This window comes from Eulemur rufifrons, chromosome 29, assembly GCF_041146395.1.
Source record: "Eulemur rufifrons isolate Redbay chromosome 29, OSU_ERuf_1, whole genome shotgun sequence".
Taxonomy (NCBI): Eukaryota; Metazoa; Chordata; class Mammalia; order Primates; family Lemuridae; genus Eulemur; species Eulemur rufifrons.
In genome coordinates, this window is record NC_091011.1 from 11,141,061 (window position 1) to 11,167,442 (window position 26,382).

General features: G+C 56.3%; 1 protein-coding gene across 4 annotated transcripts; it reads right to left on the reverse strand.

Annotated features, from left to right (window-relative positions):
- Positions 1 to 1,487: 1,487 nt before the first annotated feature.
- On the reverse strand, positions 1,488 to 20,041 carry ZMIZ2 (zinc finger MIZ-type containing 2). 4 transcript variants are annotated; one of them, XM_069462611.1, is made up of 19 exons: positions 19,633 to 19,771; positions 12,696 to 12,807; positions 12,458 to 12,572; positions 11,909 to 12,111; positions 11,488 to 11,671; positions 10,957 to 11,217; positions 10,536 to 10,715; positions 9,801 to 9,878; positions 9,421 to 9,589; positions 8,692 to 8,836; positions 8,403 to 8,613; positions 7,323 to 7,428; positions 6,893 to 7,050; positions 6,193 to 6,260; positions 5,744 to 5,812; positions 5,244 to 5,488; positions 4,493 to 4,662; positions 4,164 to 4,406; positions 1,488 to 3,389 (listed from the first exon to the last, which is right to left on the reverse strand). In XM_069462611.1, exons 2-19 carry the CDS (start codon positions 12,743 to 12,745, stop codon positions 3,282 to 3,284), a joined length of 2,763 nt encoding a protein of 920 aa, XP_069318712.1. In that variant the 5' UTR covers positions 12,746 to 12,807; positions 19,633 to 19,771; the 3' UTR covers positions 1,488 to 3,281. The 4 variants fall into 4 exon arrangements, with proteins under 4 accessions (XP_069318712.1, XP_069318715.1, XP_069318714.1 ...); XM_069462612.1 differs by lacking the exon at positions 19,633 to 19,771 and adding an exon at positions 19,987 to 20,039 and having other exon boundaries at positions 2,255 to 3,389; XM_069462614.1 differs by lacking the exons at positions 9,801 to 9,878; positions 19,633 to 19,771 and adding an exon at positions 19,987 to 20,041 and having other exon boundaries at positions 11,909 to 12,015.
- Positions 20,042 to 26,382: the final 6,341 nt, after the last annotated feature.

A 26,382-nucleotide genomic window follows, 5' to 3' on the forward strand; every position in this document is an offset into this window, starting at 1 on the left:
TTCCACTAATTTTGGGTTTAGTTTGTTCTTTTTCTAGTCCCCAAAGGTGTAAAGTTGTGTTATTGATTTGAGATCTTTTTTACTTTTTATTTCATTAGTCTTTTTTTAGAGACAGGGTCTCACTACGTCACCCAGGCTGGAGTACAGTGGCACGATCATAGCTCACTACAGCCTGCAACTCCTGGGCTCAAGTGATCCTTCTGTCTCAGCCACCTGAGAGCTCAGGCTATAGGTGCACGCCACCATGCCTGGCTATTTTAATTTTTTGATAGAGATGAGATTTCACTATATTGCCCACATCAGTCTTGAACTCCTGGACTGAAGTGATTCTCCTGCTTTGGTCTCCCAAAATGCTGGGATTTGCAGGTGTGAGCCACCATACCCAGCCTCTTGTTTTTTAATATTTTTACATCTATTAATTTCCCTCTTAGCACTGCTTTCACTGTATGTCATAAATTTTGGCATGTTGTGTTGTTTTCATTAAGCTCGAAGTATTTTCTGACTTCCCTTGTGATTTCTTCTTTGACTTTTTGGTAAAATGTGTTGTTTAAGTTCCACATTTTTGTGGATTTTTTGGTTTTGCTTCTGCTAGATTTCTAGTTTTATTCCATTCCTCATTAAGTCTCTGACTTACTGAGACTTGCTTTGTGGCCTAACATGTGGTCCATCCTGAGAATGTTCTCTTTGAACTTGAAAAAAAGCACGTGTGCTCCACGGCTGTTGGGTGGAGTGTTTGGTAAGGTCTAGTCAGCTTTTAATTCCTTAAATTATGTAATACTTGGCACATACACAGAACATGTGTGACACAGGAAGCACCGCTGAGCTTGAGGGCCAGCACCTCACCCCCACCTTTGCTCTTCCCTGAGCACACCCGTCCTCTGCCCACAGGCAAGCGCTGTGTTGCGCGGATTCCCGTGCTTGCTTTCCTCAATGTTAGCACACACGTATGCATCCCATACAATATATATTTGAAGTTTTATAAAAATGGCATCAGCTGGGCATGATGGCTCACACCTGTAATCCCAGCACTTTGGGAGGCCAAGGCAAGAGGATCACTTGAGCCCAGGAGTTTGAAGCTGCAGCGAGCTATGATCGTGCCACTGCACTCCAGCCTGGGTGACAGAGCGAGACCCTGTCTCTAAATAAAAATGGCATCATATTGTATGAACTTGCATGTCTTCCTTTTTCAGTCTGTATCATTTCTGAGACGTGCTCATGACGGGTCACAGGGCTGCAGTCCCCATTCGCTGCTTCGTAACATTCCGGACCAGTCTTTCCTCAGCCATTTTCCACCCTTGGGAGGATGGGCTTATGGGTTGTTTGCAGCCTTTTGCTTGTCCCAGTCTCCTGGGTTCTCCATTCCTGGGGATGGAGAAACCACCACGCCCAGCACACTGTCAGAGGACACTGGACACTCCAGGAAGGGCCCCTGGCCCCCACTGCCCCAGGCAGACTCTGGCTCAGTGGCCCCCAGTGCCAGGAGTGTGCGAGCTCCTGTTCCTTTCACCTCTCCTCACTTTAGGGCAGAAAAGCTGGGAACAGAGGCTTTGTAAAGGGACAAGAGGCCCACCTCTGTGGTCTCAAATGTGGATGGCACTCAGGGGCCCCGCCCACACCAGACACCTCCCTCCCCCAGTGCAGCGGGGCAGGCCTTGGCTGTCAGCCCGAGGATGCCCGGCCCCTCCTCCCCTGGCTCCCATTTTCCCCAGCAATTCTCGCCTCTCCCACTGGATGGGAAGCACTTCAGAGCCCAGGATAGAAAGAGGGGGTGACTGAGACCCCACCAACTCCACAGGCACACGGTGGCCAGGACACACCTCTGCACTCTGGGGCAGCAGGCAAACAGCAGCCTCCCAGGGACAAAGCCCAGAGCTGGGGAGGCCCCTGGTGGGGCGGGGCTGCCAGACAGCTGGCTTCCTGCCCCAGGGCACCCTCAGGGAAGGTGACATGGTGGCAAATATCTCTTCTGGGCAAGTCTGGGATGCTTCACAAAACAGCTCTCCTGTTGAAGCCAACTTGGAAAATTCCAGGGAAAGGGAAATTTACCACGGGGCAGAACAGCTGAGCCTCAGCTTGGAACATCCAGAGCTTGACCTGGGGCCTGAGAGCCGCCCGAAGGTCAGCCTAGTCCACAGGGCCGACACAGGCCTTGTGGGCAGACTCAACCTCCAGACAGGTTGCTGGCTCTCGGGGCAGACCACAGCCCCTGGTGGCACAAAGGAGGGACTCGGCCAGGCCCACCAAGAGGGAGTCCTTTAATAGAGCTCAGCACAGACAGAAGACACGACGGGGCCCAGGCACCCTGCTCACTCGGGCTGGGCCCTGAGCCAACAGATGCAGTGGCTTCCTCCTGCCCCACCCGGGTGTGCCCGCAGGGTGGAGACGAGAGGTGGCTTTAAAAACACAGCTGTACTAATTCTTCACTTTCACGGAGAAGGGGAATTTGGGAGAGCAGCCCGCTGGAGAGTCCTGACACAGAGCTGAGTCTGAGAGCCCACCCATCCCCGACGGGCCAAACCTTGCTGTCCCTCCCCATGGGAGGTCCCTCCCTGAGCAGTCTACAGGCGGGAAGGAGCAGAACACACAGGGAAGCCCGGGGCTGTACAAGAACATGCTGACTTAAATAGCTTTCCCCTCCTTTCCAGCTGTTAGTGTTTCTACACTATGTACATTGTTGTGCTTTATAGCTCCCCGCCCCGCAGCCTCTGCCCGGAGCTCCGAGTGGGGAGAGGAACCCGACACCACCGCGGCTGTGCTGCCAGAGAGCTCCAGGCCCCCAGACGGCTGGTGTCCAGCGCGGTTCCAAGAGCTGGGCTGCCGGGTACAGATGCTGTCCGTGCTGCGGGCCCAAGGGACAGAGCCAGCCCTGCCACACGGCTGGCTCGGCCTGGTCAAGGAGGAGTTGAAACAGGAGGGTCAACGCTGGACAAGATGCAGGCTAGGCGGGAGCAGGCAGGGGTGGAGGAACGAGGTGCAAGGCCATGAGATCAGGGCTGTGAGGTGTGTGTGGACGCAGCTGGACAGGGCTGGGCAGGGGCAGCCCAGCAAACACCGTTCTGCGGCAGTGAGCCTGCTGGGAGGAGGGTGGTGAGGGCCACTGGCCTGGGCCCCTCCCTCTGAGCACAGGCTGCTTCTGGTTCAGGGGCAGGGCCGGCTCCAGGTGTGTGTTGGGGGGGAGCTTCAGGGAGGACCACCAGGTGTCCCATGGAGCTGGGCGTGAGGGGCAGGGCTGTGGTGACATCTGTGAGTGTGTCCCCGTTAGGCCAGGGGTTAACACAGGATCAGTTGTTCTCAAAGAGAGACAGCAGGTCATCATTGCTGTTTGTGGGGAGGTCAGGCGGGCCCAGGTAGGACAGTAGCTCGTCGGGGTTGGTCAGTTCTGGGAGCAGCTGAGGACAAAGCAGACTCCATTAGCGGCCATCCTGCCACCGCAGTGCATTCTGGCTCTGTCCCCAGGCCCAGTGGGGATGTTGAGCAGCCCCTCCCACCCCCCAGGCTGAGAGCATGCTGCCGCCTGGGCTCTCCCTGCAGAAGGCTGCCCTGGGACCAGGAATAGCTCACGACATGCTGTGCGACACCACCAGGAAACAGGGCGCCCGCCTGGGGTGACCCAGCTGCTCTGTGCACTGGGGGTGCACAGGCCTGCAAGGGGATCCCCAACGTGATTCCCCAGGTGAATGCAGGTGGTAGAATTCCAAGCCCCTAGGATTTTCTGCTTTGAGCTGCTCTTTCTAATTTTTTCCATGTTGAACTTCAATGAATTTCTATTATGGTCCAGGGACAGTCACTCTGTCTTTCATGCTCTGAGTCTGGACTCCCACACCACCTGTGAGTCAAGACACAGAGCTACTGAACAAACGGACAGGTCAGATCAGACTCTAGGGACTGTGCTGTCAGCTTCCAGCCCGGTCTTTTCTGAGGGCTCCACTCAGGCCTGCCACGGCATGCAGCCCCCAGGGCCAGGCCACTCACACCCACACACGTGGTATCTCGCCGCCCGCCCCCACAGCTACTCCAGGTACCCAATTTGTGAAGCAAAGAGTGGCTCTCCCTGAGGGGTCACTGTCCTCCCTTCTACAAAACTCATGGACCCTGAGGACAATGGACACCCCACCTCCAGCCCTGGCTCCCATGCACTCCCCAGCTTACGGCCTGGTACTCACGTCCAGAGCTGGCTCTGGGGCCTCCCCTGCCCCAGACATGCTGGGGGGCCCCATCACGCCTGTGGCAGGACTGAAGGCCAGCTCGCCGGTGGGCCCCAAGCTTGCTTGGCCCAGGGGCTGCCGGGGTGCTGGGGGAGGGTTTGGATGGTGCAGTTGGGGACCTGGAGGAGCCCCAAGGTTGGAGGTGTGCAGCCCTGGCGTCCCAGGATTGTGGGCAGGGTCCAGGTGACCAGCTGGTGCCATCTGAGGACAGAGAGGAACTTATTTAAACAGCCCCAGGGCCTCCTCTGGGGAGACAGGCCCCCTTGGCCCCTCAGCATAGCACTGACCTGGCCAGGGAGGCAAGGAGCAGACTTCTCTGGAGTCAGGAGGCTGCTAGGAATGTCGGCCTGATAGGAGATGGGGGGTGGCCCCGGGGTGAACTCAGCAAGGGTTGGGGTGCTGGGTGTGGTGGGTGGGAAAGACTCAGGGAAGGTCCCAGGTCCCAGGAAGGTGGAACCTGCAAGAGGAGAGTCAGGTCCTGGGTGAGGGCTGGGGAAGGCTAGCGCTGGCAGAGGTGCCAGGAGGGAGGCTGGCTGCGGTGAGGGTGGGACTTGCAGCGCTCACCCACGAACAGCAGCAGCTTTTGCAGAAGTTGCTACTTGAAAAGGGACATTTCCTCTCATTGCTGCCAGGGGGAACTGGCCTTGGAACACTGCTAGGAGTGAAGGCCTCAGGAGTTACAGGAATAGGACCTGCCACAACCAAATGTGCCACAGGTGCGGGGTGTGTCCCAGACGGGGGCCCCAGACAGGGCCAGTCTGTGCAGGTGTCCCAGCCAAGGGCCCTTCAAACTGGGGGAAGGAAGGGCAGGCCCCAGTGCCTGTTTCCTAGAGCCACAGTCAGGACTGTGCCCTCACCACCATGTCCCGAGGGCAGACGTGCAGGAGGACGGGTTCCCGCGGCATATCTTGGTTGAAAACATTTACAAAATAGGCGCACGGCCTCACAGGGACTCTCTCAGGTGAGGAGACTGGTCTGGAGAAGACGAGTCACTTGCCCAGAGTCATCTGAGGCCGAGGCTGGGCCCACTGTACTCACCCTGGCCGGGGTAGTCGCTGGGGGCAGGGGCTGAGGGGGGTTGCAGGGGGGCAAAGGGGGCCGCGCTGGGGCCCAGGGCGGCGATCATCTCCATCACGCTGGGCATGAGCACGTGGGCAGGGCTCACGGTGCGGCAGCGCTTCAGCACCGGCCCGTCCGGCTCCTCCTTGATGTGCATGTCGGGCTTCACGGGCACCGGCTTCCAGCTGCACGTGGGGTCGATGGTGATCTCCTCATAGTCGGAGCTGGGCAGGGACACAGCGGGGCTGGTCACCTGCTGCCCAGCTGCCTGCCCCACTCACACACTCGCTGCCACCCAGGACCTTCCCTGCCCAGCACCAATGCTTGGGTAGGACACGGTGCGTCTCTGGCCTGGAATCGAGCCCGCTCTGTGGTAGAGGGAGGCTCGAAGGTGTCACTCTGGAGGGGCGTCCCCCATCGCGTCCTGGGGCTGCCCTCTGGGGGCCACACGTGCTGGGTCACGGGAGGAGGACACTTACTTCTGAATGTAAATCAGGATGCCCAGCATGTACTGGTCGACCTCCAGCCCCTCCAGCAACGCTGTCTTGCTGCAGAAAACAGAGGGGACACAGCTCGGAGGCCCTGGCCCGGCATTTCTCAGCCCCATCATCACCTGCTTGAGGTGACCCTGCGCAAGGCAAGCCTGCATGAGGCAACGGTGCAAGATGACCCTGTGTGTGAGGTGACTCCACACGGTAGACTGTACAAGATGATCCTGAGTGAGGTGACCCTGCACCAGGTAATAGTACAAAGTGACCCTGTGTAAGGCCACCTGCACGAGGTCTCTGCCCTCTGCACTGTCCCAGTCTGTGCTGTGACCTCTTCTACCAGGCTTGTCTATTTGGTGACACTTGTGGAGGTCTCACCCACGAAGCCTCTGAAGCAGCCTGGGGCCCTCCCCATCACGCGCTGCACCGCCGAGACTCACTTGCACACAGGGCACCGCCAGGTCCCTCGCTCACAGTTCAGCTGCAGGTACGACTCCAGGTCGAAGCACTGCAGAGACAGGGGAGAGACCGTTTCTCACTGTGGGGCAGGCGGGAGGATCTGGCCACGCTGTGATCCCTTTCCAGGAATGCGTGTCCTATGCACATGCGTGTTTAAGATGCCTCACGTGCCAGGTTTTCACCGCAGCATCATTCTAACGGATCGGGACTGGAAAGGCCCAAGCAGCCCTCACCGGGGCTGGAATGCCACACGGCCAATGCCAGAACTGGGCAGCTGTGCTGATGGGGAACCACTTCCATGCTGTTAAAAGAAAAAACTACAGCGCACAGTGGTTGTACAGCAGCCACCACTACGTAGCCAGAGGCGGAGGGGTGTGCGTCTACACACAGAGTGCTGCTGCAAAGACAGGAACTAACGGCGGCCACCCTTAGGGGTAGGGCAGGAAGAAGACTACACCCTGCACCATATGACTTTTAAAACTGGAATCCCATGAATGCAGTAGTTAGGGAAAATGGTGATTATATTTAGAAGAATAAAAAGCCCAAGCTCAGGGGAGCTGGGTTCACCTGCCCCTCTGTCCTGTCAGCCTGACAGCTGAGGCGCTCCGAGCCCAAGCCTGCCCCAGAGGATGAGGCTCACGTATCAGCTCATCCCAGCAAAGCTCTGCAGTAACCACACACCTGTATGTGGCGACAGTCGTGACCGCGGGCGGGGAGCTGGATCCTGCGGAAGGTGATGGGGCACTTCAGGGACACCTTGATAGCAGTCTGCTCCACCCCGTCCTCTCCGTTGGGCCCAGGGGTGCCAGGGATGGTGCCACTGCTGAAGTTCCGCTTTACTGACATCAACAAGGGAAAGGACTTGAGTAAAGGGTCCCCAAGATGGGGAGGCTGTGAATGGGAAGGCCACCCAGAGACCTGCTCGATCCTCGGCTCCGAGGGGTCACCTGGAGCTAACCCCTGCCCCCACTGCGGAGCCACCTGCCGGAGCAGATGTCCTTGTGTGACATGGGGAGGTGCCCGCACGGAGCAGGAGCAGCGCTCAGCTTGGGTGTGGCCCCAGCAGGGGTGCGGGCTGCTGTCCGGCAGCTGAGGGGTGGGGGCCACTCACTCTTGGTGATGCAGTGCTCGGCCGGCAGGAGGCGCTTCTTGAGGAGGCCCTGCAGCACGGAGCGGACGGACGGGCGGTGCACTAACTGCAGCACGAAGAGGTGGGACTGCAACAAAACGGCAGGATGTCATGGGGGATGCAGGTGGGGGAACACGGGCAGGGGTGTGTGTGGTCAAGGGGTGCTGGGGGAAAGGAGAAGTGGAGGGTGGGGGAAGGCTGACAGGTTGAGGGCAGGTGGGTGGGGTGGCGGATGTAGGCTAGGCCAGCCACACTCCTCAGTAGCTGGGTCCTGTCCTCTGAGCGCAGACACCCAGGTAGGACACCGGCTGCCTCTCCCCAGGAGCCCAGGTGAGCCTGGCCTCAGTGAGGTGGCCGGATGCTCCCACCCACTCACAGCCAGCTCTGCAGCTGTGCTGCACATCCTGCGCTTGCTGTTCGGCCCTTGCCTGTCCTCACCTCTCCATCAAAACACAATCACCTGCAGTCCCCTTGAATGTGCCCCGAGAACACACCCACTGTTACTGCTGTTGGGTCTGGGTTCAAACCGCCCAAGCCCACAGAGCGTGGGATCTGAGCTGTCTCCAGGGCCCTCACCACCAGGCTGACTAGCGGGACTCGTAAGCGGTTTCTTTCTCTCCCAGCCCAGGGCCTGCCTGCGATTCCGAGGCTTCCTAGAACCAAGTGATGCCTGGTCCACTGGGGACTCTGAACTCCGTGAGCTTTCAGCACAGCTTGGTTGCTCTTACATAATTAATGTGAGCACCAAATCTAGTAAATTTGTTCTAACTGGAAAACAGCTGGGGTGTATTTAACTGGATCCCTTTTCTTAAAGGGCAAGGAGAACAGATTAAAATGCAAACTACAAGGTAGCAATGAGGAGAATCATTTTTCTCAAAGGATAAAGCCCAGTCCTGCCCTGCCCCCCACCACAGGGGACACCAGGGTACAGCGGGCAGAAGTGCAGCAGGCAGTGGCAGGGTCTGAGGGTGGGGCACCTGGGTTCACCCCGCCTACCCCTGCTTACTGGGCCCAACCCCCTCCACGGCCCCACCCGCCCACAGCCTCGCAGGGGGCACGCACGCAGCAGCAGGCAGTGACGGTGATCTGGATGGTGTTGCGGCCCGGCTGGCACACGTGCTTCAGGTAGAGAGGCTTGTGTGAGGTCTTGTTGTCACCGCGCTCGATGGTGAGCGGTGTGGCGTTGACGCTGACCTGCACCGAGGCCGGCCAGTTGGTGTTCATCTGCCGGTCCTCGTGGTGGTAGCACTTGAACTGCAGCTCCAGGTCGGGCCTGCTCGGGAAGACGGCACTGAGAGTGCGGGAGGCGGCACGGGGGGCACGCAGGGGCCGGAGGGGGCCGGGGGCTCACCTCAACATCAGGGTCTTGTAGACGGAGTCTCGGAGCTGGAAGACGTGGTTGCTCACAGCCAGGTTGTGCTGCAGGCGGAAGGGCTCCAGGACCACCCCATCCCGCACGGGGAAGGTCAGCCGCAGCTCATCGCAAGGGCCGCTTCCTGGGGGCAGAGCCCAAGCTGGCTGTGAGCTGGGCTGCCCAAGCCAGAAGGTCTCATGGCCACTGGAGGACAGCGGCTGCCCCCCAGCTGCCCGTGAGGCAGGGACCCTGGCACAGGGAGCCCCTCCTGCAGGGCACTGCTTGGCAGGCCTGCGAGGTGCCCTGGGGCTGAGGCCGTGGGCAACATCTCTCCTAAGACCCTGAACCAGCGTTCCCGATGTTCCGTCCTGCCTCCGCCTCCGGGACCAGTGTCCCCTAAACTATGACAGGGGAACATGCCCCAACCCAGACAGAAGATGTTTCCAGTGCTTTCAGAGAGACCAGGAGGTCAAGGTGTGCGTGTGGGTATTTTTCTAGAGAGAAGATCCAGAGCCTTCAACATATTTGCATAGAAGGCCACAAAGAGAAAAAAAAGAAGGCCGGGAACAAAATGATTTGTCTTTAAGATGGAATCTTTGGCTTTTCTTAGGAATCTGACAGCCGCCCCCTGCCCCCCAAGCTCCCTGCAGGACTCACTGGAGTCCCGGGATTCCCCATCCCCACCTGGCCTTGTCACCACTGTTGTCCCGAGAGTAGACGACTCACCGGAGGGTGACGGGTGCAAGGAGCTGAGGCTGGGCTTGAGGTCAGGCAGGAAAGGAGACTTGACCTCCTGGCTTGGGGACATGTAGGGGACGCTGCTGCTGGGGGTCATAGGTGGTGTGGGGTTTCCCGGCAGAGGGGAACTGGGGTAGCCCGGGATGGAACGGGCAGGCTGTAGGGGTTAAGCACAAACAATCAAGGCAGAATGGCGGGGTGGGTGGGGGTGGTGTCTGCTCACAGAGCACCCACTGGGAACCACGAAAACAGAGGTAGGTAGGAGGCAGCCCCAAGGATGCCTGGCTGGGCGCCCACACTTCCTCCTGCCTGGGCACCCTCTCTCCATGTGCCCACCCATGAGCCTCCCGGCCCATCAGGGCCCCTACCCCACTCAGGCTGGGCTGGCTGTAGCTGACGCTGCCCCCGTTGAAGCTGGCGCCCTGCCCGTTGAACTGCTCTGCTGGCTGCGGGAGAGAAAACCGCATGCGCCTGGGGCTCCAGCCTGCCCCCAACTGGGCCCCCTGGACCTGACCCTAGAAGGCCACCGCACACAGGGTGCTGGTCTTTATGTTCTTCTTTACACACTCTCATATTTTCCAAATTATCAACAGGGAACACTGATGACTTCATAATGGAAAAAAATCACCACTACAGAGAAAGAAGCGGCCCCAGACGTGGGAGGGGCTGAAAAGACACAGGTGCACTCAACCATCCCCCTCCTTCCCTCCAGCTGCAGCACCCCGGCCCAGGCTCCCAGCGAGTACACTCCACCCCCTGCCCCCGCGCCCAGACAGGGTGCCTGGCCGGCAGTGAGGGCCTGTCCCCTCACTGGGCTTCTCTGCAGTGAGCAGAGGGAATGAGGACACTTTTCCACAAAGGACATTCAGATGTCTCAGGTGCCTGCCTGCTGCTCCCTGCATTGACTCTCCACTGAGATACACGAATCTCACAGAGGTTCCTTTTGGAACTGGGCCTCCCACCCCAGGAGCAGCTCCTGCACTGGCTGGGAGCCCACCCCCCAGCCAGCCTGTTGCTCTTCAGGCAGGACTGCCTCAAGGTCCCCTGCGTCCTGAAGCACTCGGCATGGGGCCCAGCACAGGGCCTGGAGGAGCCAGCCCTACCTTGTAGTGCAGTCCCGCGGGGCCGGGTGCAGACAGGGACTGGCCCATGCCCTGCTGCAGGGGCAGCCTGTGCCCAGGGTAGGAGGGGGAGGGGGCAGGGGGCTGCCCGGGGCCAGGCGCAAACTGGGCAGTGCTGGGTGCGTACTGGCCTCCTTGCAGGTACTGCTGCCCCGGATACACCTGAAGAAGAGGCAAACGCCCAGGGGAGAAAGGCATCAGGGGAGCAGCTCCAGGAGGAAAGCAGCGTCTCGTGTGCCGTGGGGGTGGGGGGTAGGGACTTCCTGGTCCCCCTGGGAACTCTGCCATGGCCCTGTTGGGCACAGGTGGTTCTCTCTCACGTGCAGAAGCCTCCTCTTACCACAGCTCTGAAGGTGAGGGAGTTGGCACTCAAGGCCCCAAGCAGGGTGACCTGGACACTCACCTCGGAGTAGGCTCTCTTGACCCCCTGTCGGGGCAGCGGCTGAGCCTGGGGAGGCCCAGGGTACCCGTGTTGGGGTAGGCGCTGCCCTGCATACAAGGGCGTCAGTCCTGTTGCCCGGGTGGGGTTCATGGCCATGGGGGAGAGGCCAGAGGGGCCCATCACCCCTCCCAAGCCAGTAGGGTTAATGCCAGGGGGAACACTGGGCCCCCGGGGACCTCCATGCTGCAAAAACTGGCTGTTAAAAGACTGTCCGGCCCCCATCTGGAAAGAGAAAAAAGAAAAATGGTCCAAGCCCCACCCACAAAAGGGCTCCAAAAGATGGGCACCCTGCCCACCCACCGCTGTGGGCACCAGGGCCCTATCCCCACAGACCCTCTCTCCCTCCCACCCACCTCTCTTTCACCAGCCTCATGAGCCCCTGGCACATTCTGTGCTTGTCCCTGGCTCCCCACTGCCTCGCTGAGTGTCCCTCACGGTCCCCGCATGCTGGCTGCTATAAGGGAGGAGCTGGTGGAGGGGGTGTGGTCTCACCGCTCCGTACTGGCTCAGCTCCTGGCTTTGCTTCTCCTGGAGGGCAGCTACGGTGGCCGTGGCCGTGGCTGTGGCTGTGGCCGCAGCAGCAGCCACGGCAGCAGCGGCTGCTGCTTGCGTAAAATCGGTGGAGGGTCGTGTGGCGTGTGAGGGGAGGCCCAGACCCCCTGGGCCACCTGCATACCTGCAAGAGACACAGAACTGTCACACTCTCTGCATGTGCTCCTGAGGGCTCGGACCATGCTCACCCCAGGGGCATGCACACCCACAGGGGAGCCCAGTCTTCCTAGACCCTCCACTGTAGCTGTTGGAGCCAGCGGAAAGCACAGAGGCAACGTCCAGATGGCCCGTGTCACGGTTCTGAGGTGCCCGCCAGGTTGACTGCTCCTAGCACACCTGCCAAGTGAAGGAACCTGCTTACCCGGTGGTGAAGCCGGGGCCCCCGGGGTAGCCCCCACGGCTGTACACGCCTTGCTGCACGTAGCCCTTGCTGGCGCTGCCCTCGGCAAATGCCTGCTGTCCCAGGCACTGCGGGGAGGTCAAGGCCGAGCTGCCACCTGCCACGCCAGGCATCATGGAGCCGCCAGAGGGGCTCCCTGTAGGGCCCATGGGGTTCCCCAAAACCTACGAGGAAGCAGGAATCATCAAAGGCAAGAAGCTCTAAAGTGACAGAAACTAAGAGGCCCGGCAAGTGTGGAGGGCAGCGGAGCCACATGGGAAGGGGGGACGCAGCTGCCCACAGGTCAGGTCAGGGTGGTCTGTGGAGGCTGGGAGAAGACAAAAGGATGTCCCACAGCAGGTGTGGAAGAGCCAGTGTCCCAGGACTTGGGAGGCTCAGGAGGCCCTCTCCTCATGACTCCGCCTCCCTGTCCTCACCTCTTGGCCACCTTGTCTCTCTTGAGCTCTAGGAAGGTACTGAGCGCTGCCGAGGCTCTGGCTGCTCAGGGGTGGGGTCCAGATGGGGGCTCACCTGGCTCTGTGTTGCGTTGCCAACTCCCCACACGGTAGTGACCACGGACAGCGATCCAGCTGGCTGAGTGGCACTTTGTTGCCAAGGCACAGACTCATATGCAAATGAACCATCACTACAGGGAGAGAGGCCGGTGAGGCCTGGGTCAGGAGGCCACAGGTGCCTGAAAGCCCAGGACCTTCCAGAAACACCACCCCACCCAGGGCCTGAGGGGGCAGGCGGAGGAGCCCACACTCACCCGTGTGGTGTGGGGGGCAGGGCAGGTTTCATGGGGTTCATGGAGTTCATTGGCGACAGAGCAGCCTACAGGCCAGGTCTGACTGTGCTTATCTGGGACTCAGCTGCTCTGGCTGCCAGACAGAAGGGAAAGGATGTTAGCTGAGATGCAGCCAGGAGCCCCTTTCAGTAGGGTGCAGGGAGCCCAGGGCTACCAGGCCCCACCCCTTCCTCTGCAAGGGACCTCTGGGCTCCGATGGAGGGCCGGGCAGGGGGGGCGGCTGCCCTTGCAGACCCAGTCCGGAAGCCGGCATGAACCCTTTCTGACCCGGGCCCTGCTGTTCAGAGGCCCTGGCTCAACCCTGGAAACAGACTTCCTGATCCCAAATACTTTCCACACGCTCCCTCCCACACCAAGGCCTAGATGTCCACAAAAAGCCAGGGAGAACCCTGGCAGCCCCATGGCACCTGGTTGCCCGGACCCCTCAATAGGTCCTAGGGGAGGACAGAGGGCCAGCTGGAGGGACACCCCTGCTTGAGGTCTTGCCTACCCTGTATGGTCCAGGTAGCTGGGGACGGGCGCAGGTGGCTCTGGAGGCCAGGGGCCAGGAAGACCAAGAGGGGGAGTGCAGGGGTGTGGTGACCCCCCAAGCTCCAGCCTGGCCTGGGGGAGGGGCATCAGGGGCAGCACCCCAGGCCCCGCTGGCAGCCCTTCCCTCCAAGAGGGCAGTTCCTGAGGGTGGACGGGCTCTAGCTCAGGGAGAATGTAGAACTGGCCTACACCCCACCAAGGGGGGAGCTGCCTGGGGCTGATGTGGACATAGAAGCCAGCCAGGCAGACCTGCCCCCACAGGCCTACTGGTGACACCCTCAGTGAGTTCTCAACAGGGCAGGGGCACACACACACAGCACAATGGGTGGAGTGTGGACACCCACAGACATGGCAAGGGTACGTGACCTGTCCAGTATTTATAATGGGAGGGGAGCACTGAACCAACTCTGTAAACTGCGGCTGGGTGGACACTGGGGCGTCGGTACCCGGGACAGGGCAGCAGAGGGTGGCGGATCAGGAGAGAATGCAGCAGGTGCATGCTCGGGGACCAGCTGCTGACACCATGGACTCCCACCCACCGTGCTCGGTTTGATCTCTCCATTTAGTACATAAGCTGTAGAAGTGACCACACCTCCAGGCTGCTTCTGAGTGCCACCAAAGCCTCCAACACTGCCACAAGCAAGCCCCTTATGGAAGTGGGCCCAGACATTTCCTAGGGCTCTGCCCTTGGGCTGTCCCCTCAGAGCCCACTGGCATTGCGTTAGGTCCTGACGCCCCCAGGGCCACCTTCGGCGCCCATCTCTGCCTGGTCTGAACAGAGAGGCACACTGGCTGCAGCACAGGCCAAGCAGTGGGTGTATGAGGCCATTTCAGCTGGTTCTCAGGAGTCCCCAGGGGAGGCCAAGGCACGTTCTGTTCTGGACGTCCCTGCCTCTTAGGGGCTGCAAGGCTGACATACACACAGACACGACACTTGAGGCATGCTGACCTCTGGTGCTTCCATCCTGCCACCGCAGCGCTCACAAGGGTAGCCCCAGCACCCACCTAACCCCAAGGCTGACGTTCCTGTGTGCCAACCAGGACCCTCACCCATAGTTCAACACCCACGGACATGGGAACAGCCTCATTCCTCTGCAAATGCAGACCCGGGGGCTCTGCAGAGTGAGCCACGCCCAGAGCCCCAGAGCAGGTGAGAGGTAGAGCTCTTCCACTGGACCTTGCCACCACTGGGTATGGGGACTTGGAGGGGAGGGGGACCAATTAGGGAAGAGGGAGAGGGAGGGGGTCTGGGCTTCCACACACCCTTAGGGGAGGCTAGTCTAGTCTCCTCCCCCAGAGCAGGTCCTGCTTGAGAAGCAGAGGCCAGAAAAAGCAGGGACTGATGGCTTGGGGCACCTGGACCCTAGGCAGAGATAGGCCTGGGAGCCAGGACGGCCCAGCCGGGCAGGGAAAGGCTGGCAACCCCAGTCCCACTGTCTGACTCTGGGATGGGGCCACCGATGGGTAGGGGGTCCTGCCAACAGCCGAAATTCCTCCCCAGACCTGCTAGGTGGGGTCTGGGGCAGCCAGGCATGGGTTTCAGGACTTAGAAGACAGATGCAATAATCAAAACTGTGTGGTATTGACAGAGGGACAGACTGTGGGCCAAGAGAAGAGAATAGAGAACCTGAAAGAGACCCACACAAACACTGATGTTCAATAAGGACGCAAAAGTAACTCAGCAGAGGAAGGACTGCCTTTCTGACAAATGATATTGGAACAACTGGACATCTGCAGGCTAAAAAAAGAAAAAAAATATCTAAACTTCACACTTTATACAGAAGGTAGCCCAAAATGGCTTATAGAGTTAAATGTAAAACATAAAACTATGAAATATTTAGGAGTCTGGGTGTGATGGCTCACACCTGTAATCCCTTTGGGAGGCCTAGGCAGGAGGATCACTTGAGGCCAGGAGTTTGAGACCAGCCTGGGCAACACAGTGAGACAATGTCACTATAAAAAATTTTTTAAAAAATTAGCCGAGGGCCGGGCGCGGTGGCTCACGCCTGTAATCCTAGCACTCTGGGAGGCCGAGGTGGGCGGATCGTTTGAGCTCAGGAGTTCGAGACCAGCCTGAGCAAGAGCGAGACCCCATCTCTACTAAAAATAGAAAGAAATTATATGGACAGCTAAAAATATATATAGAAAAAATTAGCCGGGCATGGTGGCGCATGCCTGTAGTCCCAGCTACTCGGGAGGCTGAGACAGGAGGATCCCTTGAGCTCAGGAGTTTGAGGTTGCTGTGAGCTAGGCTGACGCCACGGCACTCACTCTAGCCTGGGCAACAGAGTGAGACTCTGTCTCAAAAAAAAAAAAAAAAATTAGCCGAGTGTGGTGGTGCATGCCTGTACTCCCCGATACTTGGGAGGCTGAGACAGGAGGATCGCTTGAGGCCAGGAGTTTGAGGTTGCAGTGAGCTACAAAAAAAAGAAAAAGAACTCTTTGTTTGGCCAAATTCCCAAAGATCCTATGTATTTTCATAAACTTTTTTTTTTTTTTTTAAGAGACAGGGTCCTGCTCTGCTGCCCAGGGTGGAGTGCAAGAGTGTGATTGTAGCTCACCATAACCTTGACCTCCTGGCCTCAAGCAATCCTCCCACAGCACTGGGATTACAAGTGTGACCCACCTCGCTTGGCTCAGGCAAAGAGTTCTTAGACTTGATACCAAAAACATGATTCATAAAAGAAAAAAAGCTGATAAACTGGACTTCATGAAAATTAAAAATTTTTCCTCTACAAAAGACCCTGCGGAGAGGATGAAAAGATAAGCTATAGGCCAGGAGAAATATTTGCAAATCACATACCCAACAAAGGAGTAGTATTTAGAACAAATTAAAAAAAACTGAATTAGAAAATAAGCAAAAAACATGAAGAGACACTTCACCAAAGAGAATATACAGATGGAAAATAAGCATATGAAAAGATGTTCAGCATCACTCGTCAGGAGGGAAATGCAAATTAAAACCACAATGAGATATCACTACACATCTATCAGAATGGCTAAAATTAAAAATAGTGACATCACTAAATGCTGGCAAGGAGAAACTGGATCTCTCACACGTCGCTGGTGGGAATGCAAAATGTACAGCCACTCCGGAAAACAGTACAGCCATTTCTTATAGAATTTAGCATGCAGCTACCACACTACCACCCGACAGCTGCACTCTTGGGCATTTATCTCAGAGAAATGAAAACTATGTTCACATAAAAACCTGTACATGAATGTTTATAGCTGCTTTATTCGTAAAGGCCAAAGAATGGAAACAGCCTAGATGTCCTTCGATGGTTGAATCGTTAAACCAACTGTGGTACATCCATAGCCTGGATGCAATAAAAAGGAACAAACTGCTAAGACATGCAACAAGCTGGATGGATCTCCAGGGAATTATGCTGAGTGGAAAAGGCCAATCCTAAAAGGCGGTATGATTCCCTTTATTTGGCATTCTTAACACACCAAAATTAGGGAAATGGAGAACAGATTAGTGGATGCCAGGGGTTAAATGTCAGGAGAGGAGAGAAAGGCACTAATCTCTCCTCCATTTCTGTAATTTTGGCAGGAGGGAGGTGGGTGTGAATATGAGAAGGCAACGGGACGGAGCCTCTTGACTGTATCAATGCAGTGTCCTGGTGTGATGCTGTTACTACAGTTTTGCAAGATGTTACCATTGGAGGAACTGGGTAAAGGATACATGGGACCTCTCTGTGTTACTGCCTACAACTGCATAGGAATCTCTAATTAGCTCAAAATAAAAAGTTGAATTACAAAACAACTACCAGCAACAGCCTTCTTTCTCTCCTCAGACCTGCCATGACAGTCTTTTCCCACCAGAAGGCTGGCTGGGTTGGCCTGGCCCACTCTGCTGTACCAAGAAACAAAGGAAGGGAATCAGAAAGGCAGGCAGACAAACCCCTAGCCCCCAGGTCAGAGGACTTGAAGGGCAGGCAGTGTTCCATGCAGAACTGCCTCATTTCAGGTCACCTAGGGCAGCAGCTCCCCAACTTCAGCACATCAGAATCAGCCAGTGAGCTGGTGACAACAGGCAGCCCAGCCCCAACCCAAGTCAGCCGGATGGGCTGGGGCCTAAGCCTTGCATTTGTACAAGTTTGCAGATGCTGCTGCTGGTCCAGGGACCACAGTTTGAGAGCTTCAGATGCAGGAAATGCAGAGAGCTGGGGAGAAGGGAGACAGGGCAGGAGGAGGGCGGGGAGCCCACAGCAGCCTCCTTTGTCACATGGGCCTGGGGAATTCCACCCCGATGCTTCTCTGCTGTGGACAAACCACAAACATTTCCAGTTCCCCCGACCTTGCTCCTCACTGCACAGGGGATTTCCTACCAAGCTCTGGTCTCCTTTCTGAGGGCAAGGCTCTCAGCTTCCACTCTCCAGGTCTAGTATCCTTGACCCTGTGCTCCTGACCACAGGGAGGCATTCTGTGTATACAGACCCTCCTCCCACCTCCTGGCTCTGAGGCAGGGCTGGGAAGAAACCCAGAGCCCAGATCCCGGACTGTGCAAGGTCCATGCCCATCTGGGAGCTTACTGCCTGGAGCTCTCCCTGTACCCCAACTCTAGCTGGAAGCCAGGACCCCTTGACAGAGCAGCTCTGGCATGAGGTTAGTCTAGAAGACCACACAGCTTTATGGGGGTCAGGTCCTATTTTCCTCCAAAAACAGCTACAGAGAACTTACCCAGGTGTCCCAGAGCAGTTGCACCCCCAAGTCTCCTGGTCAACCTGAGCTTCACACCACTGCCACCTCTCTGCCTGCCTGGTCACTAAGAGCAGGACCAGCAAGTGAGGCAGACTCCAGGAGGGCAGCCCTACAGGAGGCAACCCTTCTCAACAAGTCACAAATCGGGACTCACTATCTCCAAGGATGCAGGGTCAGGCTCCAACCCAAGGGAAGTTGGGGTCAGAGTCTCAGAGAAGTGATGGCTCTGGAGTGGGGCAGGAGCGGGATCCTTGGTACGAAAAGGTGGGGTGCTCACATGCACAGGTGGCTATAAGTCCTTGCCCCCTCTACCTGTGAGGCCACCACACTGACCAACCTAAGTGAGGGGCTAAGTCAGGATGCTGGAGTTCATCAAAAAGTCCAGGAATAAGCAATGGCCTGGAGGTGGAATACTTCAGCTGAAGGGACAAATCTAACCTGGCCTCAGTTTACAGTGTATAAGATGGGTATCTGGTGACACACTAGGACTGAGAACACGTGACCACCTTCATCTCATCAGGCCTTGGAGATCAATCCCAATAATCAGGATGCTCCCCAAATACTGGGCCTGTCCTTCAGAAGTCTACACCTGCAATTCTCTCACCTGCTTCTTCTCCTCATTCATACTTCTAGACTGCACCCACCCCCAGGCATGACAAGGGCCTTGAAGTCAGTACAGCTGGGTGAAGTCAAAATTCCCTCGCTTGTCCTGTTTCCACTCTTGAGGCTCGGGATTCGGTGTGAGTCTATTTTATCCATATCCATCATGGTCTTAAACCAAGTCACATGTTCTGTGTGTGTCCCTGTGAAATCTTCTGTGATGATGACACAAATGACTTAAAGACACCACCACGGATGTTCTGTAACTACTGGAAAGAGGGTACCCAGGGAAGAAGAGGGGACACAGCACTGCTGGGCAGGGAAGGTCCAAGGCAGGGTGTCCCCACTGGACACAGGGGTGGCGGTGCTGGTGTCAGGGGAGGTAAACAAGGCACCAGGTGGTGGGGACAGGGCACCAGGGAAGACAAGGCACCCGGGGGGAGGACAAGGCACCCCCACGCCTGAGCTTCCAAACCAGCTATGTCTGGTTTGGAAAGAGGTATCCCCATCAAACCCAGGGCTGGAGACTAACAGGTCAGCGTCGTCCAGCCCGGGAGCGACGCGGCTCCCGGGGCCAGTGATGGCTTCCGCGGGCCCCCACATCACCCTGCTGCTGGTGGGCAAGTAAGTGGGAGCGGAGGGGCGCACGGTGAAGGTGAGACCGCCTGGCCCCAGAGCGAGGAACCGCCAGGTGGGGGCAAAGGCCCAGCCAGCCTCCACCGCTCAGGAGGACCTCGAGGGCCGCTTACACCCCTCGGTCAGCCCGCAACAAAGGCTCAGGGGAGGGGTGGGAAGACCTCGACACCCACGGGGCCGTGTCTGCCAGAGACCACGACGCACGCGTGGCAGGTACTGGCAGGTGGGCGGCAGAGCCCCCGGCCCCAGCCCGGCCACAAAGCCCGTCGTGGGCGTCGCAGTGGGACATGGGCATCCCGGGGGACAGGTAGCACCTGCTCGTCCGCACCTGCTCGCCCGCACCTGCCGCACCTGCCCACCCCCGCCGCCCCGAACCTGCCCGCGGGCAGCGTTGCCAGGCACCACCTCCCAGGACCCCGCTCACCTCCGCCCGGCCCGGCCCGGCCCCTCGCCGCGGCGGCCCTCGACCCGCGCCGCTCCATGCGCTCAGCCCGCCCTCCGCGCCACCCGCCGCCCCGGGGCCGCCCGCGCCATCGCGCCGCCGCCCGCTCCGAGGGCACAATGGAGCCGCCGCCGCGCCGCTCATGCATATGCATGACGCCGCGCCGCCAGCCCCGCCTCCAAGGCCAGAGCAGCGGAGCCCCGAGCTGGCGCTCGGGGCAGGGGGAGCCGCAGGCCCGCACGGCCAAGGGCGGCGGGGTGGAGCCGGGGCTGCCGGCAGCCGGACGGTTGGGAGACGCGGCCTGACCGCGACCTGCGCCCCACGCCCCCTCCACACCTTTCCGAACGCGGCGTCGGCGGAGCCACCGCGCGCTTCCTGCTAGCTGTCCGCCAAGGCGGGGCGGAGCGGAGCTGGACGGAGTAGGCGGGGCCAGGGGCGGGGCGGGCCGGGGAAGAGGCGGGGCCACGGGGGCGGGGCCGAGCGGGGGCTGAGCGAGGACCGGGGCCGGGACGCCAGTGCGAGGCCAGGCGGAGGTGGCCGGGTCTGGACGCTCAAGCGGGACCGGGCGGAGGAGTCACCCTCCCCCGCTCTGCCCAGCCCGCAGCTGCTTCGCTCTCAGACCCCGCTGGTGGTGTCGTCGCTGCCTCCTGGGGAGTCCTTTGCCCCAACCTGGTGGGCCAAATCACGGCAGGGAGGCTGAGACTGAGGCTGCCATTTAGGGAAGGGGGTCTCCTTAGGTATTACAGTGGCCCCTCGTTAAAACGGAAAGCCAGACTTAACCTAACAAGCTGAGTTCTCGCTTCCCAGAGGTCCGCCTCCTGAAAACTCTTAAAGTCACTATTGAGGTCTTCTAGCCAGATGAAACAGCCTGGGTGTCACCTAGGCTCGAGTGCAATGGCATGATCATAGCTCACTGCAGCCTCAAATTACTGGGCCCAAGGAATCCTGCCTCGGCCTCCCGAGTAGCTGAGACTAATTTTTTTTTTTTATTGTGGTAAAATACACATAACATAAAATTTACCATCTTTACCATTTTCAAGTGTACAGTTCTGTGGCATTAAGTACATGCACATTGTTTTGCAACCATCACCATCAGCCAGCTCCAGAACTTTTTCATCTTCCCGAATTGAAACTCCATATCCATTAAACACTAACTCCCCATTCTCTTCTCCCCCCAGCCCCTGGCAACCACCATTCCACTTCCTGTCTCTGTGAATCTGACTCCTCTAGGGACCTCAGATAAGTGGAATCATACAGGATTTATCTCTTTGTGACTGCCTTATTTCAGTTAGCATAATGTCTTCAAGATCCATCCATGTTGTAGCTGTGTCAGAATTTCCTTCCTTTCTATGGCTGGATAATATTCCATTGTGTGCATATACCACATTTACCCTGTCCATTCATCAGTTGATGGACACTTCACAGTTTCTGACATCGCTGAAATTTCTTCCCTGAAGGCTGCGCCTGAATTCTGTGCTCTCTTTCTTTCAGGAATCATTAGTTCACTGAGCGAATATAGCAGGCCTGTGGCATGACAGTCACCTGTCTGGGCTCTGTGGACACTGGTCTGTGCCCAGGGACCACGACAGTGAGGCCCCTCCGCCCTTGGAACATGCATGCTAGAGGGGACAAACAAAAGGAAATGACTCAACAGGTAACAATGTGTCCATCAGGGAGAGCGTTAAGAAGAAAAATAAAGCAAGACCAGAGGATGGGGAGTGATGGGAATGAGGGAAAAATTCTCTGGGGAACTGGTCCTGAACAAGAGACCTGAATGCAGGGGGAAGAGGGCCCCAGGGGATGCTGACCCTTCCTCTGTCTGGGAAGAGGCTGTGTGTTTGCCGGGGTTGCAGGCAGGTTCACAAAGGAGGCCAGAAGTGGCCACACCAAGGGTCCTGGGTGTCCCCAGTACAGGCAGCTCTGTCACCCCCACCTACTTCAGCAACTCCGGCCTGACACCCCTGGGAGGTACTGTCTGGTGTCCACACCTTTCTAGAGAGTGTTTTCATTTTTTGCCTTATGAATTGTTAGGAAAGTCTTCCTTATTCACTAGAAAATCTGGCTTTCTGAAACCTTCCCTCTAAAATGGCATAAAATAAGAATCCCCGCCGGGCGCGGTGGCTCACGCCTGTAATCCTAGCACTCTGGGAGGCTGAGGTGGGCGGATCGTTTGAGCTCAGGAGTTCGAGACCAGCCTGAGCAAGAGCGAGACCCCACCTCTACTAAAAATAGAAAGAAATTATATGGACAGCTAAAAATATATATAGAAAAAATTAGCCGGGCATGGTGGCGCATGCCTGTAGTCCCAGCTACTCGGGAGGCTGAGACAGGAGGATCGCTTGAGCTCAGGAGTTTGAGGTTGCTGTGAGCTAAGCTGACGCCACGGCACTCACTCTAGCCTGGGCAACAGAGTGAGACTCTGTCTCAAAAAAAAAAAAAAAAAAAAAGAATCCCCACTTCCCTATTTGACAGCTCTTCAAATATTAGAAGAAACTTGTCATTCCCCACTAGTCATCTGTTAGAGAACAAATGTGCCCAGTTCCTTAAGTGTTAACAGTAACATGATTTCCAGACCCCATACCAACTGGCCACTGTCCTTTAGACAGGCACCAGTTAGACAATATCCCTTTTAAAATGTGACACCAGGAAGGGAACCTGATATCCTAAATGTAGTCAACTTAGCACAGCGTCCTGGGGCTCCTGCAAGTTGACACTCTTCAAAGGTCATTGTGGCCTAAACCTGAATTTGGTTTTTAACCAGTATCCCTCGTTATTATGGCTGGCTGCTAAGCATGCATAGTTTTACCTATTCTCCATTGCAAAGCTAACTTTAAAAAGAAACAGTTGTTGCTGCTTCTCTGCATATAAGTAACATATTCTCCTTGTGGAAAACACAGAGAAATATTGAAAATAAATTAAAACCTTTCACTGAATGTTCAGAGATAGTCCTTGTTAATTGTTTGTTCTATTTTCTTCCAGATGGTTCTCTCTGCATATCTTTATGTTGTAGAGATTATGCCATATATATGATTTTTGCATTCTTATTTTTTCACATCATCAGCATAAACATTTCCTTTCTTATAAACATCGTCTGTAATCCTCATAAAATAAATACTTCAATGATTTATTTACAAGGATGTTTGTTGTGACATTATCTGTGATACTGAAAAACTAGACATGCACTGTATTCATTCATTCAACAAATTTTTGTTGAACTTATATTATATACCAGACACTCCATTCTCAGTGCTGGAAATATGGCAGTGAGAAATACAGAAATCCTCACTACTGCGGAGCTTCTGTTAAGCTAACAGTTTAATCTTAGTAGGTGATAGTTAAGTAGAACACACCCATAAGGTAGAGTCTACACAGCACCCAAAATCGTGTTTTTTAAGAATATTTAATGGTATGAGAAGACATTCACAATTTGCTAAATGAAAACAGGATACAAAGTTGTATGACGCCAACATGTTCATTTCTAAAGAAGCATGTTTGGAGTATACAGTCTTCCCACAAGCCTCTAATTCATTACAAGCGGAGAAAAGAACCTTTATAATAATGGCATTGGTCGGACATCACCTTAACCAAATGACCAAAGTCAGTATCATCAAGAGCGTGACCAGGCAACATCCTGTTTGCCGATGTGATGCTCAGAGAGAGGACGTAGAATCCCCCGCACGGAAGTTGCAGCTGGGAATGTTCAATCTGAATCTGGTCATGAGAAAACAACCAGGCAAACCCAGACAGCAGCTCAGTCTCCAGAACCGGCCCAGAGCACATCAGGCCTGAGGACATGTCTAGAGTAGGGAGACTAGAAACATAGAAGTAAATGTCACAACTAGACTGGGTGGGGAGGCATTGTTGAGATGATTGGGAAAATTTGATTATGGGCTAGAGATTAGATAATATGATAACATTGAATGGATGTTAAATAACCACACTGGGGACATGGGAGAATGCCCTTGCTCTTAGGAGATTGTCAAAGGGAAGCATTTCCAGGTGGAGGGTCATGGGTTGGCAATTGAGACTCACAAAGTTAAACCAAAACTACAAAGAGAGAGTGTGTGTGTGTGTAGATAGAACACCCTGGGGCACTACAATCTAAAAAAGTATTTTAAAAGGCATAAAAAATGACAGGAAGGAAATGCACCAAATCATGCATTATTTCTGGATTCAGAAAAATGATTTAAAAGTCTTTAAAATATCCTTAATGACTGCCTGTTCTATAGATGTGTCATGATTTACACTGTAGGCAGTAGGGAGCCCCCAACCCCCAAATCAAGCAGGTGGGATGAGCATATGATGATGCAGGGCGAGGAGTGTGAGAGGCGAGTCTGCGGCTCGCTGGACTGAGGGGCCAAGGACAGGAGCTGTGGTTAGATGCAGAGTGAGCAGGCTGTCCAGCCAGGGGGTGTCACATGCGATTGGTGGGAGCCCCCTGTTTTGGACTGAGCTCCTGCGCTGGGCCCCAGCAGACCAGACCAAAGCAGAATGGAGTCACTCAACGCTGGTGCCCCATCATCCAAGTGAACTTTGAAAGGGCCGGTTTTCCAAAAATCAGGAGATTCACAGCAGCGGATCAGAAGGGTCCCAGTTTTCTTGAGCTGGCATGACAAGAAAGTCCCCCGTTTTAACCCTATAAGGAAAGTAACTTTATTGAGGTTTGCCGCTGCACTCCAGCCTGGGTGACAGCATGAGACCCTGTCTGGAAAAAACAAAGAAAAAAAGAAAGTAGCTTTAAAACGACCCCTTTTGTTCCCTGTTTCTGCTTTCTTCAGCCCCTTTCTGCCTACAGAGCCAAGCTCCTCTGCCCGGCTCATGGGAGAGGGCAGAATCTCCAGGTGAGACGCTGCCTGATTCATAGATCACTGATAAAAGCCAATTTGATCTAGTTTTGTTTTTCAGCAACGGGCTGTGGGCAGAGAGGATGGAGATGTCTAAAAGCACACTGTGGGGACCTGGCGACGGCGCAGAGAGAGGGCTGGAGGAGGCGGTGGCTCTGGCCATTCTCCCTGCAGGTCTTACTGGGCAACTGAGTCACCAAGGCCCCATTCCCACAAGGGTCCACTTGGCCATGGGTGAGGTTTGGGGGGAAAGAGGCAGGTGCTGATGCCTTCCCCGCAGGGTGACCAGCAGGCAGGTGGCAGGGCAGGGTGGGATTGGGAGGGGGGATGGCCACGTCACACCAGGGTCCCCTGGGCATAGTTTTGTCCTTTTGGTTGCAAGGATCTTGGGGATCATCTCCAATCTGTTTATGAAAAAGCCGTCCTCCCTGCCCTCCCCGTTTGTTTTCTCTCAGCTGCTCCCACAGCTCCACCTCCTGAAGCTGCTACTCCCCTGTAGTCTGGCTCCTGGCCTGGCCTGCTGGCCAAGTTCATGACCCTAAGCAACTCTCTCACCTTTGCTCCTTGCTAGCTGGCTCGATCTTTCCATGTTTCTTCAAGTTCTGAGAGAATCTGTGGCTGCTCAGCTGGCTGGTTTCCCCCAGGCCGAGGGTCTCCCTCTGAGCTGGTCCGACACTGAGCAGCGAAGGGGGAGGGGCAAAGAGCGGGACAGTGGGCTTGGGGGGGGTTAACGTGCACGCCAACGCCAACGTGCAGGGTCAGAGGTCGGGAGAGGCGAGCTGGACGTGGCCCGAGGACTGCTCTGTCCCCGTCCACCTTGCCACCTCGACCTGGGCCCAGCACAGTGGCTCCCGGCAGGTCTCCTGTTGCCTCCCTTCCCCCCACACTCACTGCGCAACACAGATGCCCGAAAGCCTGGCTGCCCTGCTGCTCCTGGCTCGGAGCACTGCACAGTCCAGGGCTCAGTCAGTCACAGCCTCACTGGTCCACCAGGACCCCAGGCTCCTCTGAGGCTCTGCCCCAGGCCCCAAGGTCCCACATCTGGCACGTCCAGGCTCCACCCCAGGCCTTGCCCAGGCCCTGCCCCAGGTTCCACCCAGGCCCAACTCTGGCCCCCATCCCAGACTTGGCAAATGGTATTAAAATTTAAAAAATTGTTTTTATTGTTTTTTTTTATTTGTCACAAAAGTAATACATACTTGTTTTTGTTTTGTTTTGAGACAGAGACTTGCTCTGTCGCCCAGGCTAGAGTGCAGTGGTGTCATCATAGCTCACTGTAATCTCCTGGGCTCAAGCCATCCTCCTGCCTCAGCCTTCCAAAGTGCTGCAATTACAGGTGTGAGTCACTGTGCCTGGTCCATATTTATTATAAAATATAAAAAAAATAAGTAAATAGAATTAAATAAAATTTACTTTGATCCTGCCTTCCAGAAAAGACTATTTTTAGTGTATGTTCTTTTGGTATCCCATGTGTAACATTCCAACAGCCCGAGACCCCACTGCAGGTGTTTGTACAAGTGGTACTGGCTCAGCTCCATCACCCACGCCCCCTCCACCCGGCTCCCTAGCATTCCTGGGGGCTGACGGGACTGTTCCACGGGCCTGACAGGCATGTTATTTTGGGGGGGCCCTCCGCACACCTCCCTTTGCCTCTGTTTCCCAATCGCCCGTTACCGGCAGGCCCCTGGCTGTGGCCCCACCTGACGTGTCCACGCCATAGGCATCCTCTCCAGATACTTCCAAACCTCTGAACCCTGAGCCAGGTAAGGTGTCAACACCTTCAAGGTGAGGACAAAAGTCAGCTATGTCCCAAACCCTGCTGGCTGGTCACGGAAGGGACGAATTTCCACCGATGCTCCCCCAGCTGCCATTGGCCCTTTGTGGGCAC

Coding starts and splice junctions, on each gene's coding strand:
- ZMIZ2 (XM_069462611.1), bottom strand. CDS start 12,745: ATGAACTCCATGAACCCCATGAAACCTGCCCTGCCCCCCACACCACAC. Junction 7,051..7,322: donor CGAGCACTGCATCACCAAGA/GTGAGTGGCCCC, acceptor TGTTGATGTCAG/TAAAGCGGAACTTCAGCAGT. Junction 5,813..6,192: donor TGGCGGTGCCCTGTGTGCAA/GTGAGTCTCGGC, acceptor TGTTTTCTGCAG/CAAGACAGCGTTGCTGGAGG.